The 16,343-nt window shown below is 44.3% G+C and overlaps 1 protein-coding gene across 6 annotated transcripts in view; it reads left to right on the forward strand.

The window, feature by feature from the left end:
* PAWR (pro-apoptotic WT1 regulator) overlaps window positions 1-16,343 on the forward strand; it is a 205,167-nt gene that overhangs the window by 99,951 nt on the left and 88,873 nt on the right. For 2 of the 6 annotated variants that reach the window (XM_056574049.1, XM_056574046.1), the window contains exon 2: window positions 3,392-4,015. In XM_056574049.1, coding sequence (XP_056430024.1) covers window positions 3,494-4,015 — 522 coding nt within the window. In that variant the 5' untranslated portion in view covers window positions 3,392-3,493. Of the gene's footprint in view, window positions 1-1,627; window positions 1,961-2,062; window positions 2,121-2,395; window positions 2,455-3,391; window positions 4,016-16,343 lie in introns of those variants that run through there. The other 4 variants (XM_056574044.1, XM_056574043.1, XM_056574045.1 and 1 more) reach the window with 4 other exon arrangements.

Genomic DNA, 16,343 nt, shown 5'->3' on the forward strand with positions numbered 1-16,343 from the left:
CTCCGGGGTCTCCTCCTCCCTGTTTAGCAGTGCATGTGCTACCCAGGGAGGAGGAGTATAGGAGTAGCCTGCCTTGCAATATACACCTGCCAAGACTGGGGACCGAGATTTTACATATAATGGACTTTATAAAAAACTGTAGGCACACTGTTTTATGAACATTGATTACTAATCATTAGTGTGCCTACAGCTGTTGCTAAACTACAACTCCAAGCATGCCCGTACAGCCACCAGCTTTATGGGCATGCTGGCAGTTGTAGTTTTGCAGCAGCTGGAGGCACCCTGATCTAGGCAGCCAATGCGTGCAGCCCCAGCATTCACTGCGCCCGCTCTCGCCTGTCTGATTGACAGGCAGGGAGCAAGCGCAGGCTGAATGAATTAGGACCGATTGCCCGGCTGGCATCGGTCCGAATTCAAGCGTGACGTCACGCGAGGCTACAGCTGGCCACTAGGAGGGAGACCCCTAGTGGCCGTTTTTTTTAACTGTAAAATAAACCATTTTAATAATAAAAAAATAAAAATAATGAAACTATGTTAGAGATATGTTGTAATACATAAGTACTACAACATATAAAAAAAAAATTTGCGACAGAGGGGAAGGTAGTCAATACAGTACGGTATGTAGTCCTATAAGAGTGGTGTAGAGTGACAATACTTTTGCCTTGCACTGGGTCTTACCAACCCATACTGTATCAATAGGCCCGCCCACTTGACTACTAAGCCCAGAATGAGAAGAGGTCTACATGAATAATGCCAAGATAGAACAGAACTTTTGCCACAAACTACAGTGACCCCTCGACCTACGATGGCCCCGACATACCATCATTTCAACATGCGATGGTCTCTCAGAGGCCATCGCATGTTGAAGGCAGCATCAACATACGATGCTTTTTAATGTCGGGGCCATCGCATAAACGGCTTTCCGGCAGCGCAGACTGCTTCAGCTGCCACCGGATAGCCGTTTACGGTGCCCCGTGAGCTCCGGTGATGTCGCTTACCTGTCCTCGGGGCTCCGGTGCATCCTCTTCGGGATCCTCTGCATCGTCGGCGCTCTCCATCGTCGTCATCACGTCGCTGCGCACGCCGTCCCGTCATCCAATAGGAGCGGCGTGCGTAGCGACGTGATGGCGGCGACGGAGAGCGCCGATGCCGGGGAAGCAGAGGCCTTGCCGGAGCGTCGGGGACACCTCGGGGACGCGGCGACAACGATGGAAGGCGACATCCCGGGCAGCGGTGACGAGCGGTGACAGTCTGGAGCGGCGGGGACAGGTGAGTACAACTTCCTCTAACAGTGGTCTACAACCTGTGGACCTCCAGATGTTGCAAAACTACAACTCCCAGCATGCCCGGACAGCCGTTGGCTGTCCGGGCATGCTGGGTGTTGTAGTTTTGCAACATCTGGAGGTCCGCAGGTTGTAGACCACTGTCCTATACTTTACATTGCACGGATCCCTCAACATACGATGGTTTCAACAAACGACGGTCCGTTTGGAACGGATTACCATCGTATGTTGAGGGACCACTGTATACATCAATCTGCTCATATCCACCTGCTGTATAACTTCATGCCCTCAGATTGGATTACATTTTCCATGTGACAGGTTCCCTTTATGTCAGCATATTAAGGTTAGGAAAAATGACCCTTTCAGGGTCCGCTCTATGCCAGTGTATCTGTATGATAAACTGGGTGTTCCGGACACGTAGACCCCGTGTGTCCATGTAACACAACTCCCATTGTATCACAATAGATCCGGGAATGCCCGGTCACAATAGTCACCTCCCTCGGCGCGGCTGGGAGCTCGTTGAACTTCGGCAACTCTCGGGAAGTTTCGGCTTCTTCCGGGGACGCGAGCGGAGCCAGTGAGGTGAGTGAACGAGTACTCGCCGCACCTTGCCCGGGCGTGTAGGAGCCCGGTGAGTGACACCCGTGTGCCAGCTCGGCCGCCCTCCAGTCACACAGGTAATGGAGGCTGCGGGGGGACCTGCAGGAGGGAGGGGGGCATCCGAAACTTTTCCTGACTGGAAGCCGGTGCGGCTACTTGTGACTGCAGGAGGTGGGGACGGGAGACACTGCTGTATTATCGGGATAGGCTGGGGTCGTGGTGGTCTTATCACTTGGGGTAAAGTATTGCTGTGAGGGTATGAGGTGTGCAGCCAGCTCTGTACCCTCTACTGTGCCACATATGCTGATGTCATTGTGATTAGTCTATGCTGGGCTGGTGCCATGTTGATGCCAGGCACCTTCTATTCCAGTGTTTCCCAACCAGTGTGCCTTCAGCTGTTGCAAAACTACAACTCCCAGCATGCCCGGACAGCCTTTGGCTGTCCGGGCATGCTGGGAGTTGTAGTTTTGCAACAGCTGTAGGCACACTGGGAAACACTGTTGTATACTATACTTCCTTATGCTCAAGTTCAATCCTGTGCCCACTGCTGCCCTAGGGCACAACCAGCTGGGTGAGTATTATCATTTTGATCTTATTGTTCACTTACATTCTAAGCAACTAGGAGCTGAATGTGCCATACCTGGTACCAACCCCTGACCCATCAGAGGGTGGTATAGCAGAGCTGATGGTGTCATTTAATACTGCGTGCATGCAGTCCTATGTAAAGTGACAGATCATTAGCTTGTATGTATTAAAGGTGAGGCAGTGACATCACTGACCACTATGAGGCCTATACGCATCTAGGAGTAGGGACCCAGTGGGTACAACGATGCCCGCTACACCCTGTATACTTATGCCTCCTATGGACCCACATCAGGAGCTGACAGCAGAAGCAGGCATGGAGAAGTAGAACAAGGCACGTCCAGTCATGTGATGCAAAGTGACACAGTGTGTTATGGGCACAGCTGGTAGATGCCCACTTACTGTACTGGTAGGAAGCCGAGCTTCTAATATAATGTCCTGTTCTCTTTTGGCAGCTCCTTCTCTTTGTAGAACATGAAAACATTTAGAAGGAAAGGGCAGACCTCGCTGTCGCTTCCTCCCTGGCATGTCGATTTTTTAATAATCTTTGTTACTCCACTAGTCTTTTGGGCAGCGCTCGTCTGTCTGATCCAGCCAGGGTAGCTGTGAGTTTGTCTTAAAGAGTCGTGTCAGCAATGTCTGCAGAAAACTGGAGCTGTCTCTTCTCTAGAGAGCAGATTAGTGCACTAAAGGCCATCAGACTGCCTGGCACCACTGCAGTGATGTGCCGGGTGCCCAAGTGAAGGGTTTTTAGCAAAACATGGTCATTTACATATCTCTGAACTATTGTCAGTCATAATAGCAGAGCTGGACTTGTTCTCATACAGTCCAGTGCTATACCAGACTGCCGTAAAGCGTGACAAGTTGTAAACTCTGCTCTGCTACATGTCTCAATATCTTGTACATTTGTTTTTATTTATTTTTAGGTCGGCTTCATCTTCTACCTGCCAGCCTTTGCCTTGCACCGTACCCATTTAATGCCCTTCACTTCTGGAGAGCCTGGTGCTAGATAGTCGCAGCGAGAGAACATGGCGAGCGGTGGCTTTAGGTCACATACCCCATCTTCCTCCAACACAACAGATTTCCTAGAGGAATGGAAAGCCAAGCGGGAGAAAATGAGGGCAAAAATGTTTGCTGCCGAGAACATGGGGACTGCTGGGGCAACAGAGGTAGTGACCAAAACTGGCAGTGAGATGAACAATAATAACAGTAGCAGCAGTGCCAACGTTGCCAACAGCAGTAGCCAGGCATCTGTGGTCCCTTCCGGACTTAAGGCTTCAGCCATTAGGAGGACAGATGAAGAGCAGCCTGTTAGCTCCTCTGTAGGGCAGCAAAGAAAGGCGCCAGGTCCTGTACAAGATGGTGTAACTGGAGAGGCAACACAGGAAGAATTACCTCCACCAGCATCTCCGGACCCTCCGAGTAAGACAAAAGAAAAAGCGAAAAGCTGCAGCGGTCCGAGTGCCAGGAAGGGGAAAGGGCAGATTGAGAAAAGGAAACTTCGGGAGAAGAGAAGGTCTACTGGAGTGGTGAATATTCCGTCTACAGAAGTAAGTCAGTCCACAGATACAGTCATGGCCGTAAATGCTGGCACCTCTGAAATTTTTCTATATAATGAAGTATTTCTCACAGAAAAGGATTGCAGTAACACATATTTTGCTATACACATGTTTATTCCAATGAACTAAAGTAAAAAAGGGAGAGAAAAAAGCAAATTGGACATAATGTCACACCAAACTCCAAAAATGGGCTGGACAAAATTATGGGCACCCTTATCTTAATATTTGGTTGCATACCCCCTGGAAAAAATAGCTCAAATCAGTCGCTTCCTATAACCATCAATAAGCTTCTTACACCTCTCAGCCGGAATGTTGAACCACTTTTCCTTTGCAAACTGCTCCAGGTCTCTCTTATTGGAAGGGCACTTTTTACCAACAGCAATTGTAAGATCTCTCCACAGGTGTTCAATGGGATTTAGATCTGGACTCATTGCTGGCCACTTCAGAACTCTCCATCGCTTTGTTACCATCCATTTCTGGGGGCTTTTTGACACATGTTTGGGGTCATTGTACTGCTGGAAAACCCAAGATCTCGGATGCAAACCCAGCTTTCTGACACTGGGCTGTACAGTGTGACCCAAAATCTGTTGGTAATCCTCAGATTTCGTAATGCCTTGCACACATTCAAGGCACCCATTGCCAGAAGCAGCAAAACAACCCAAAAACATTTTTGAACCTCCACTATATTTCACTGTAGGTACTGTGATCTTTTCTTTGTCGGCCTCATTCCATTTTTGGTAAACAGTAGAATTATGTGCTTTACCAAAAAGCTCTATCTTGGTCTCATCTGACCACTAGATGTTTTCCCAGAAGGATTTTGGCTTACTCAAGTTCATTTTGGGAAAATGTAGTCTTAGTCTCTGTGTCAGCATTGGGTTCCTCCTGGGTCTCCTGCCATAGCCTTTAATTTCATTTAAATGTTGACAGTTTGCATTGACACTGATACTCCCTGAACCTTCAGGACAGCTTGAATATCTTTGGAACTTGTTTGGGGCTGCTTATCCACCATCCGGACTATCCTGTGTTGACACCTTTCATAAATTTTTCTCTTCTGTCCACGGTCAGGGAGATTAGCTACCTTGCCATCGGTTGCAAACTTCTTGATAATGTTGCGCACTGTGGACAAAGGCAAATCTTGGGATGGACTTGTAACCTTGAGATTGTTGATATTTTTCTGCAATTTTGGTTCTCAAGTCCTCAGACAGTTCTCTTATCCTCTTTCTATTGTCCATGCTTAGTGTGGCACACACAGACACACAATGCAAAGACTAAGTGAACTTCTCTCCTTTTTATCTGCGTTCAGGTGTGATTTTTATATTGCCCACACCTGTTACTTGCCCTCAGGTGAGTTTGAGGAAGCATCACATGCTTGAAACAATCTTATTTTTCCACAATTTTGAAAGGGTGCCAATAATTTTGTCCAGCCCATTTTTGGAGATTGATGTGACATTATGTCCAATTTGCTTTTTTTCCTCCCTTTTTTGGTTTAGTTCCAATATACACAAAGGGAATAAACATGTGTATAGCAAAACGTGTTACTGCAATCCTTTTCTGTGAGAAATACTTAATTTTCTAGAAAAATTTCAGGGGTGCCAACATTTACGGCCATGACTGTACATACATGTTAATTTTTCTTCTACGTAAACAAATCTCAGGTGGAGGTGATGCATTTTATCATTAAATTGACGATGGCATAGTCACACTTTTTAATTTATTTATTAAATTTTTTTTAACCAGCTTTCCATTCTGCGGATAGTAAAGGTTTGAAAAAATGGATCAATAGGTGGTCGTATAGCCGAGCGATTTGCCATGTAATACCGTACATATCTTTCCACCTACTAACTACGATGTGGCTGCATTCTCTAAATCAGTGGCCTCCAAACTGTGGTCCTCCAGATGTTGCAAAACTACAACTTCCAGGATGCCCGGACAATGGCCAACGGCTGTCCGGGCATGCTGGAAGTTGTAGTTTTGCAACATCTGGAGGATCACAGTTTGGAGACCACTGCTTTAAAGGTTTTATGCCTATTAGAGAAAAAAAATACAGATGGTGATGATGGAGGAGGTGTTGGCGGGGGAGGCCGGGGGGGGGGGGGGGGGGGCTAGGGTTGCAGTACACTTTTTTTTTTTTTTTTTTCCATACAAGTTTTTATACTTTAGGCTTTAGTGTAGACTTAAAGGGGTATTCCAGGAAAAAAACTTTTTTATATTTAACAACCGGCTCCAGAAAGTTAAACAGATTTGTAAATTACTTCTATTAAAAAATTTTAATCCTTTCAAAAATTATCAGCTGCTGAAATTGAGTTGTTGTTGTTTTCTGTCTGGCAACTGTGCTCTCTGCTGACATCTCTGCTTGTCTCAGGAACTGCACAGAGTAGAAGAGGTTTGCTATGGGGATTTGCTTCTAAACTGGGTGGTTCCCGAGACACGTGTCATCAGAGCACTTAGAAAAAACAACTCAACTTCAACAGCTCATAAGTACTGAAAGGATTAATATTTTTTTTTTATAGAAGTAATTTACAAATCTGTTTAACTTTCTGGAGGCAGTTGATATATATATATATAATTTTTTTTTTTTCCTGGATAACCCCTTTAATTGTATGGATGGTGGTTGAGCCAGTGGATATGCCATAGTGCCATCTCCCCAGGAAGGAGATGCAGGGTTTATTGGATGGTCCAGACTGTCTCTCTTGCAGTAGGTTTGTTTGCTCTCTTCCTATGATCATGTGCCTTATTGTGCAATCTGCTTATAATTAAGAACAGTCCGTGCCCATGAGAGAAATGCCTTCACGTTGCTCTGTCCAAACAGATAGCTTTTTTCCCCTTTTTGTTACAGAGTACAGTAGAATATAGCTTATCTGTCTTATTCATGTCATGGGACTATATAGATGTCTGCTCCCCGCCAGCAGATCATAAAGCTCTAGCTTGATTGTTAGGGAATTGCATAAATAGCAGTTTAACATATGTTGTCATAAGTGTTGGTCTGGGTTCAACTTACTATTTTCAATATGTTCAGCATATACAGAACTGCTGATTTCTTCTGGGCAGTGCTAGTGGGTGTTCGACTAAAAGGGTACTCCGGTGGAAAACATTTTTAATTAGCTGGTGCCAGAAAGTTAAACAGATTTGTAAATTACTTCTATTAAAAAATCTTAATCCTTCCAGTACTTATCAGCTGCCGTATACTACAGAGGAAGTTGAGTTGTTCTTTTCAGTCTGACCACAGTGCTCTCTGCTAACACCTCTGTCCATGTCAGGAACTGTTCATTGCAGGAGCAAATTCCCATAGCAAACCTCTCCTGCTCTGGACAGTTCCTGACATGGACAGAGGTGTCAGCAGAGAGCACTGTGGTCAGACACAAAAGAACAACTCAACTTCCTCCAGGGGTGTGGAAATTTTATAAAAAACTACTTGTCCACGGGACTAAAATGGAGCAAAATCTACTTGTCCCTCATGACGATCCACTTGTCCCGGCCAATTTCGCTTTTACGCTCTCGTTTTTTCCTCCTCGCCCTATAATAGCCATAACTACCTACTATAAGGATACCTTTTTAATTTTTCAATAACATTCTCCGAACCCAAAAAATATATAAATATATATTAAGGGAAGTGAAATTGAAATAGTAAAAGATAATTTTGCAGATTTGGTGGTTTTTCTTTTCTGCGCCATTTACCTTTTGGTGTAGGTAACATGTTAGTTTTATACTTTAAGCGCCTGATTACAGTAATACCAGATTTGTATCGTTTACGTCATGTTTTACTAATTCTGGACTTTTTCTAATTTTTTTTAATTGCCATTTTTTAACCCCTGCAGCTTTTTATTTTTTTCCGCATACCAGGCTGTATGAGGACTCATGTTTTGCGCCATAATCTGTTTTTTGTATCGGTACCATTTTGGTATTGATCTGACTTTTTAATCGCTTTTTAACTTTTTTTTTTTCTGGGATATTATAAAAATTTCAAATCTGTGGTTTGGTATTTTTTTTACATTTACCGTACGGAATACATAATGTTATATTTTAATAGGTTGTACAATTACGCACGAAGCGATACCAAATATGTTTATTTTTATTGTGTTTGCATGTTTTTATATAGGAAAAGGGGGTGATTTGAACTTATAACATGGAAGGGGTTAATGCAGCGGTCTTCAAACTGTGGCCCTCCAGATGTTGCAAAACTACAACTCCCAGCATGCCCGGACAGCCAACGGCTGTCCTGGCATGCTGGGAATTGTAGTTTTGTAACATCTGGAGGGGCACAGTTTGAAGACCACTGGGTTAATATGTGTCAAACTTTCAAACTTTTATTAAAACTTTTATTTATTATTATTCTTTTTTTTTTTTGACACTTTATTAGACTTATGAGGAATCATTAGATTCCTCAGACAGATGAATATATTCTATTGAACTTTATTAATCTGTGTGCTCTGTGATCCATTGATAGAGCCTGGTCCAGCCAGGATCTATCAATGACAGAGCTAGGACAGGAGGAAGCAGAGGTAAGCCCTCCAGCTACCTCCATAGTGGATCGCCCCCCTGCGATCACGCTGCAGGGGGGCGATCCACCCCACTAGCCCACCAGGGAGCGTTCACATGTCCCTTTAGACGCCGCTGTCAGCTTTGACAGCGGCGATCTAAAGGGTTAGTAGCCAGCCGCGGCGATCGCCGCATGCTGGCTATTAGCGGCGGCCCCCGGCTACTGAGAACAGCCGGGGGCTGCAGAGTATGGAGCGGGCACGAGTCCGGAGCCCGCTCCATACTCCCCTGTGAGCGCCGCATGCATCTCCCCGTGCAGACGTGCGGGGAGCGAAGGCAGAGGACGCAGATCTGCACGGGGAGAAATAAGCCACGCCCCCTCATCTCCCCCCGCACGTCTGCAGAGCAGGGGAGAGAAGACAAATACACAGCTTCTCATCTCCCCTGCTCTGCTTCGGAGGACACAGGCTGCAGCGTATGGAGCGGGCAGGAGTCGGCAGCCCGCTCCATACAGACTGCAGATCTGCCGCACTTCTCAGGTCCGGCCCTGCTTGCCCGAAGCGGGGCTAAGGGCCGGACAAATTTACCTGCCCGAAGCCCAAAACTGCTAGTCCCGGGCGTCGGGTGATAGAAATTCCACATCCCTGTTCCTCTGTAGTATACGGCAGCTGATAAGTACTGGAAGGATTAAATTTACAAATTGAATTCCAACCAGGAATTCGATTCCATGAAGAAATCTGAAAAATACTGTGCTCTATTTGGTGGGTATTTGTTGTGTGAATTATAGTCACAATTGCTGTAGCTATTCCAACCCATGTAATCATACCCTAAAATAAGGGATTTTAGTAATGCACTGCAATTGCTATTTATGTAATAACCGAGTATTATGAATGTCTAAAGCTGAAGCTTTTACGTTTTGTATAGCATTACTTTGTATAGTATTATTTCTGGGCTGGTTGGTCTTAGTTTTGTTTTGCCAGAATACCCTGTGGCATCCTATCAGACTAAAGCTTTGTGTCCTACTGATCTCAGCAGATCTCCACCTCTGGTGCTTGTCATATAGAACTGTATCGTTCAGAAGTCTATCATGTCAGAACTGAGCAGTATTCTATGTAGACTTTGCTGGGAAATATCAGTGGGGATTCGTATGAAATGAAGAATTAACACATACTGACTGACAGAATAAGCTCCACATCCAGTAGAGCTTACTTTATAGCTCCCTATGACAGCTCGGGGGTGTACATGTTCATCAGGAAATTGTGAGGAATAGCTTTCTTATTTGTACACTAGACATTGATTGGGTTTCTGGCAAGCCTGGGCCTCCTAAACAAAGTATTAATAAAAAGAGAAGTTACATATGTGTAGGGCCAAGTTCACCACTGGGTTGGAGCTCCGTTTGGGAGCTTTATCACAGTCTGTTAAAGGGGTACTCCGCCCCTAGACATCTTTTCCCCTATCCAAAGGATAGGGGATAAGATGTCAGATCACCGCTTTCCCGCTGCTGGGGAGCCCCGGGATCCCCGCTGCGGCACCCCGCTATCATTACAGCACAGAGCGAGTTCGCTCTGTGCGTACTGACGGGCGATACAGGGGACGGAGCCGCGTGACGTCATGGCTCCTCCCCTCGTGACATCACGGCCCATTCCCTTAATGCAAGTCTATGGCAGGGGGCGTGACGACCGCCACGCCCCCTCCCATAGACTTGTATTGAAAGGGGCGGGTCGTGACGTCACGAGGGGCGGGGCCATGCCGTAACGATGCTCCGGCCCCTGTATTGCACGTCATTACGTGCAGAGTGAACTCGCTCTGTGCTGTAATGATAGCGCAGTGCCGCTGTAGGGATCCCGGGGATCCCCAGCAGCGGGACCGCAGCGATCTGACATCTTATCCCCTATCCTTTGGATAGGGGATAAGATGTCTAAGGGCGGAGTACCCCTTTAAAGTGATAAACAGGCCGGACACCAACGGCACCCAACAGGTCCCATTTGACTTTGAATGGGGTCGGTCGCGTTGTTAGTGTACTTGTGTATGGTGGGGGTGGATTGGAAACAACAGCTGTGAAAGGCCCTGATTTACTAAGAGTGGAGTGTAGGTTTTGTTGTGTATTTTTGCTATTCTGACCTTTTTTTTCCACGGTATTTACTAATTTACTCCGCTTTCGGAAGCTATATACATGCTTTAAAGTGTATGGTTTTCTTCCCAGAAAACTCACAAGATTTTCAGAGGGGTTGTCAGAAAAGACGAGTGATTTTGGATGAAATGTAGGGAACATCGGTTTTTAAACCATGATTTTGTCTCCGGTTTAAAAACCGTACTGCAACCGTATACGTTTTTTTTAACATGGACGTTAATGGGAAACGCACATGTATACAGTTCCACATGCGCATTTGCATCCTAAACTCCCCACCCAACACCCCTCCCATTAAAAATTGACAAAATTATTAAAAACGTATGTTTTTGGTTTTTTAATAAAAACGGACAGAACTGTATGCACTTTTAAAAAACAGTATACAGTTTAAAAACGCTCACGGTTTACTTTTTCCCATCTGTTTTTTTGCCATACGGTTTTCTTTAGAAAAACGGATTGAAAACAGTATGGCAAAAACGTGATGTGAACCCAGCCTGATTGTGTTTATCAGGTTTTTTCTGTTGCACATTTTGTCACATGGTCTGTGCGACAGAATTTAGGTGCAAAACCCGACAAAAAGAGTAGGAATCCTGTTAGCAAATGAGGGCCAAAGTGTTAATTTGACAGCAGTTGAAGGTTAAAGCTACCCTCAGGTGTACCTGTTGCTTGAAAAAACTTTTACATGTCTGAGAGACATGTCAAAAGTTTTGATCGATCAGGGTCTGAGTGTGCAGACCGCAACCAATTTTTAGTATGAGTAAGGGAAAAGTGCAGGTGACTGAGACAATCCCATAGACTTACACTATAAGTTTTTCTTGATTAGCGCACTCCTCTCAGACCCCGACCAATCAGAGCTTTTGACATGTCTCTATAATATGTAGAGACAGTCTACATGTGACAGTGACAGTGTTCATTTAAAGAGATTATCCAGGATCAGAAAACAATGAAGCTCAGTTCTAATACTACACACAGCCTAAGCACAGGTGCGGTGCTGTTTTCGGAAGAAATTATCTCCTTATTTTCTATTCTTGGATAACCTCTTTTAAGATGAACTGTTTCCTAGGGTGCACTAGCTTACAATCATTGAAAAGACTGTGGATGTCAGAGAGTCACTAGGTGCTATACTGTCAGACATGACTCAGCTGTATAGCTCAAAGCTGCCTAGTCACTGTGTTATTAGATTTTTTTAAAGTCCTTCTACATAAAATGAGAATGCTTAGGCTGGGGGAAAATATATGTAAATCGGTAAGTAATTGGCTCTGGGATAGAAAACAGAGAGTGGTTATTAATGGTACATACTCAGACTGTTACTAATGGGGTACCACAGGGGTGTGTTTTAAGTCCTGTTCTTTTTGTATTTATTTGTTACCTTGTAGAGGGATTTTATAGTAAAGTATCAATCTTTGCAGTGGATACTAAACTGTAAAGTGGGTAACACGGTAGAGAACAGTGCACTGTGTATATTACATAACACAATAGAAGACAGGTCACTGTAACAAATAGATCTGGATAGGTTCGAGGTTTCGGCTGAGAAGCGGCAGATGAGGTTCAGCACTGATAAATGTAAGGTTATGCACATAGGGAGGAAAAATCTAGGCTGGGATTATGTGTTAACCCCTTAAAGACTCAGGGGGAGATTATTTATCAAAATCTGTCCGGAGGAAAAGTTGCTTAGTTGCCCATAGCAACCAATCAGATCCCTTCTTTCATTTCTGAAAAGGCCTCTTGAAAAGGAAAGAAGCAATCTGATTGGTTGCTATGAGCAACTAAGCAACTTTTCCTTCTGGACAGGTTTTGATAAATCTCCCCCTCAGCGTTTTTCCGTTTTTGCATTTTCATTTTTTCCTCATTACCTTCTAAAAATCATAACGCTTTCAATTTTGCACCTAAAAATCCATATTATGGCTTATTTTTTGCGCCGCCAATTCTACTTTGCAGAGACATTAGTCATTTTACCAAAAAATCCACCGCGAAACGGAAAAAAAATTCATTGTGCGACAATATTGAAGAAAAAATTTCATTTTGTAAATTTTGGGGGCTTCCGTTTCTACGCAGTGCATTTTTCAGTAAAACTTACACCTTATCTTTATTCTGTAGGTCCATACGGTTAAAATGATACCCTACTTATATAGGTTTGATTTTGTCATACTTCTTCAGGAAAATGTATACGTTAATATACGTTTTTTGGGCATACGCCATTGACCGTGCGGTTTAATTAGCAATATATTTTTATAGTTCGGACATTTATGCACATGGCAATACCACATATGTTTATTTTTATTTACACAGTTTTTTGTTTTTATGGGAAAAGGGGGGTGATTTAAACTTTTATTAGGGAAGGGGTTAAATGACCTTTATTCACTTTTTTTTTTTTTTTTTATGCAGTGTTATAGATCCCATAGGGGGCTATAACACTGCACACACTGATCTTTTACCCAATCCCTGCAAAGCCATAGCTTTGCATGGATCAGCGTTCTAGGGGCTCGTTTACTCAAGCCTGTAGCTCAGGCTTGGAGCAATAAAACGCTGATCGCACGTGACGGAGCAAGGTAAGGGGGCCTCCGCTCGCGTCCTAGCTGATCGGGACATTGCGATTTTATCATGATAGTCCCGATCAGCCCGACTGAGCTGCCGGGAAGCTTTTACTTTCGTTTGGATGGGGGGATCAACTTTGATCGCCGCGTCTGAAGGGTTAATAGCACGCGGCACAACGATCTGTGCCGTGCGCTATTAGCCCAGGGTCCTGGCTATCATTAGCAGCCGGGACCGGCCCGGTATGATGCGGGGTCACGGCATGACCCCGTTTTAAATACCGGGACCAGGCGCAGGGCGTACAGGTACGCCCCGCGTCCTTGAGAGGTTAAATGGGAAATGGGGATGACTGACGTGCAAAAGGACTTAAGGGTCTTAGATAACAGTAAACTTACCTGTAGCGACCAGTGTCAGGCAGCTGCTGCCAAGGCAAATAAAATCACGGGGTGCATCAAAAGGAACATAGATGCCCACAACAGGAAAATAAATCTACCACTGTACAAATGACTAGTCAGACCGCACTGGAATACTGTGTACTGTACTGGGCACCAGTGTACAAGAAAGATAAATTGGGGTAATAAGGGGAATTGGAGAACTACAGTACCAAGAAAGATAATAAGAACTTGGGTCAATTTAGTTTAGAAAAAAGATGGAGTGACCTAATAACTATGTATAAATATATCAGGGGCAGTACAGAGATCTCTCCCATGATCTGTTTATACTCAGAACTGTATCTATAACAAGGGGGCATCCTCTACGACTAGAGGAAAGAAGGTTTCTACACCACAGACTGGGGTTCTTTACTGTAAGAGCAGTGATACCATGGAACTCTCTGCCAGATGAAGTGGTCATGGAGAACTCAATAAAAGTTCAAAGAGTTCCTGGATGCATTTCTAGAGAGTAATAACATTAAAGGGGTACTCCGCCCCTAGACATCTCATCCTCTATGCAAAGGATAGGGTATAAGATGTCAGATCGCCGGGGTCACACTTCTGGGGACCCCCGGGATCGCCGCTGCGGCACCGCGCTATCATTACTGCACAGAGCAAGTTCGCTCTGCACGTACTGATGGTCAATACAGGGGCCGGAGCATCGTTATGTCACGGATCCGCCCCTCGTGACATCATGACCCGCCCCTCAATACAAGTCTATGGGAGGGGGCATGGCGGTCATCATGCCCCCGCCATAGACTTGCATTAAGGGGGCGGGCCGTGATGTCACGAGGGGGCGGAGCCATGACGTCACGCTGCTCTGTCCTCTGTATCGCCCGTCATTACGCACAGAGCGAACTCCTTTGGATAGGGGATAAGATGTCTAGGGGCGGAGTACCCCTTTAAAGGTGATTGATAATAGATTTAGACAATAGATTTATAGGGACAGACCGTTGATCCAGGGATTTATTCTGATTGACATATTGGAGTGGGGAATTTTTTCCCTGGTATGGGGCAATTGGCATCAGCCACATGTGGGATATTTACCTTCCTCTGGATCAACACAGTAGAGACACATGGTAGAACTCTTGGAATTTTGGTCTTAAATAGTTTTTACAGTACTGGTAATTACTAGTTGAATTCCCCTCTTGTCCAAGAATAATACATGTAGGCAGTGTTCCTGCAGTGTATTTCACACACGCAGAATGATGTTATTGGTATTACTGAAGCATTAGGCTGTATTATTCTGTGTATTTTGGGCACACATCAGTCTTGTGATTTTTTTTGGTGTGCAGCGAGCTGTGTGCTCTGAGGCCTGACACCACTCCTTTGTGTTTGCAGCACAATTGTCAGTGTACATGGAGCGGCTGCTGGGCTGTCCTTTCCCCCAGGGCAATCCTGCATAGATTAAACATTTTGTCACGCTTGGACACCAAGCAAAGTGGAGATTTTGAAGATCTTTGTCAAACACTGAATACAAAAAGACTCAGCAACATTTACATCATATAGAGAAGAATGCTCGATCGTTGTCTGTGCTTCCCTACGTGCAGTCTGTGTTATACTAAACTTTGCTGTAGAGTTTGACGTATTTTGCTTCTTTTTTCTACTGTTTGTATACTAATCTTACAGGAAGAGTTAGTCATAAGAAGATAAAATGTCAGCCGTCTTTAGGGAATCTTGTGCAGCTAAAAGCACTGGGCTGGGCATAAAAAGATTTCGGCTGTACAACAGTAGGCAAAAAGTTGTATCATATTATTGTTCGTTTATTTCTAATAGTAACCAAGCTAAGCTAAGTCACTGTCTGACTCCGGTCGGCTCATTAAAGTAAATGGGTTTCTGCACCGGTCCGGCTGGGATAGGGGAGATCCCGGTTTTGAAATTTCCACCCGAATTCGGCAGCCGTAGCAAGCAAACGTAACGTGAATGCAGCCTAAACTAAATCTTTTAAGGATGTACCCCAACTGTTTTTTTTTTTTTCTTCAAACTTTCTGAAAAGCTTATTCAAAAGTACTAACCCAACATGGGTGCACTTTTTGTTGTCAGAAATGGCTGCCTAAAGGGGTAGCTGTAAAATATAGAGGGGGAACCTCTCTTGTGTCACTGTAATACCTGGTCATAGCGGGAGACCTGTCATTAGAGGGGATGTCCACCTGAGTAATTATGGGGTTTATATTTTCAGTACCCATAGAAAATAATTAATTCATTCTGCTAGGACGTGTATGACTTGCTGAGAGGAATGATGTGACTCAATAAACATCACACCCATCTACGCACATCATAAAGACCAATAGTGTTACCAAGACAAATAGTAATTATATTCTAATCTGTCACTTCTAGACTTCTAGTCATGATAACTGTGCTTTCATATTTAGCAAATCCACAATTTTCCATATATATATATATATATATATATATCGATGAAGAAAATCTGCAGCACTACTTATCCAATACAGCAGCGGGTGCCAGCGCCCCAGACCCGATCAAAGTCCATGTAATATAAACGTAGAAAAACGTCATTGAGGAGTGCTGCGCTTTTTCTACGTTTATATATATATATATATATATATATATATATATATATATATATATATATAGTCCAAATAGAAGCAGCACATCCAAGAGAAACATTTTAAAAAAAGAGAAAAAATTAAGAAAAGGGGAGCATGCAAGCATAGGTCTGCGACACCTGGGACTATATGTACAATGTACAATGTGATTGGTTTCCTTTTGTATATGACACAACTTGTTATTG

The sequence above is a fragment of the Hyla sarda genome, chromosome 4 (genome assembly GCF_029499605.1).
Source record: "Hyla sarda isolate aHylSar1 chromosome 4, aHylSar1.hap1, whole genome shotgun sequence".
Lineage (NCBI taxonomy): Eukaryota > Metazoa > Chordata > Amphibia > Anura > Hylidae > Hyla > Hyla sarda.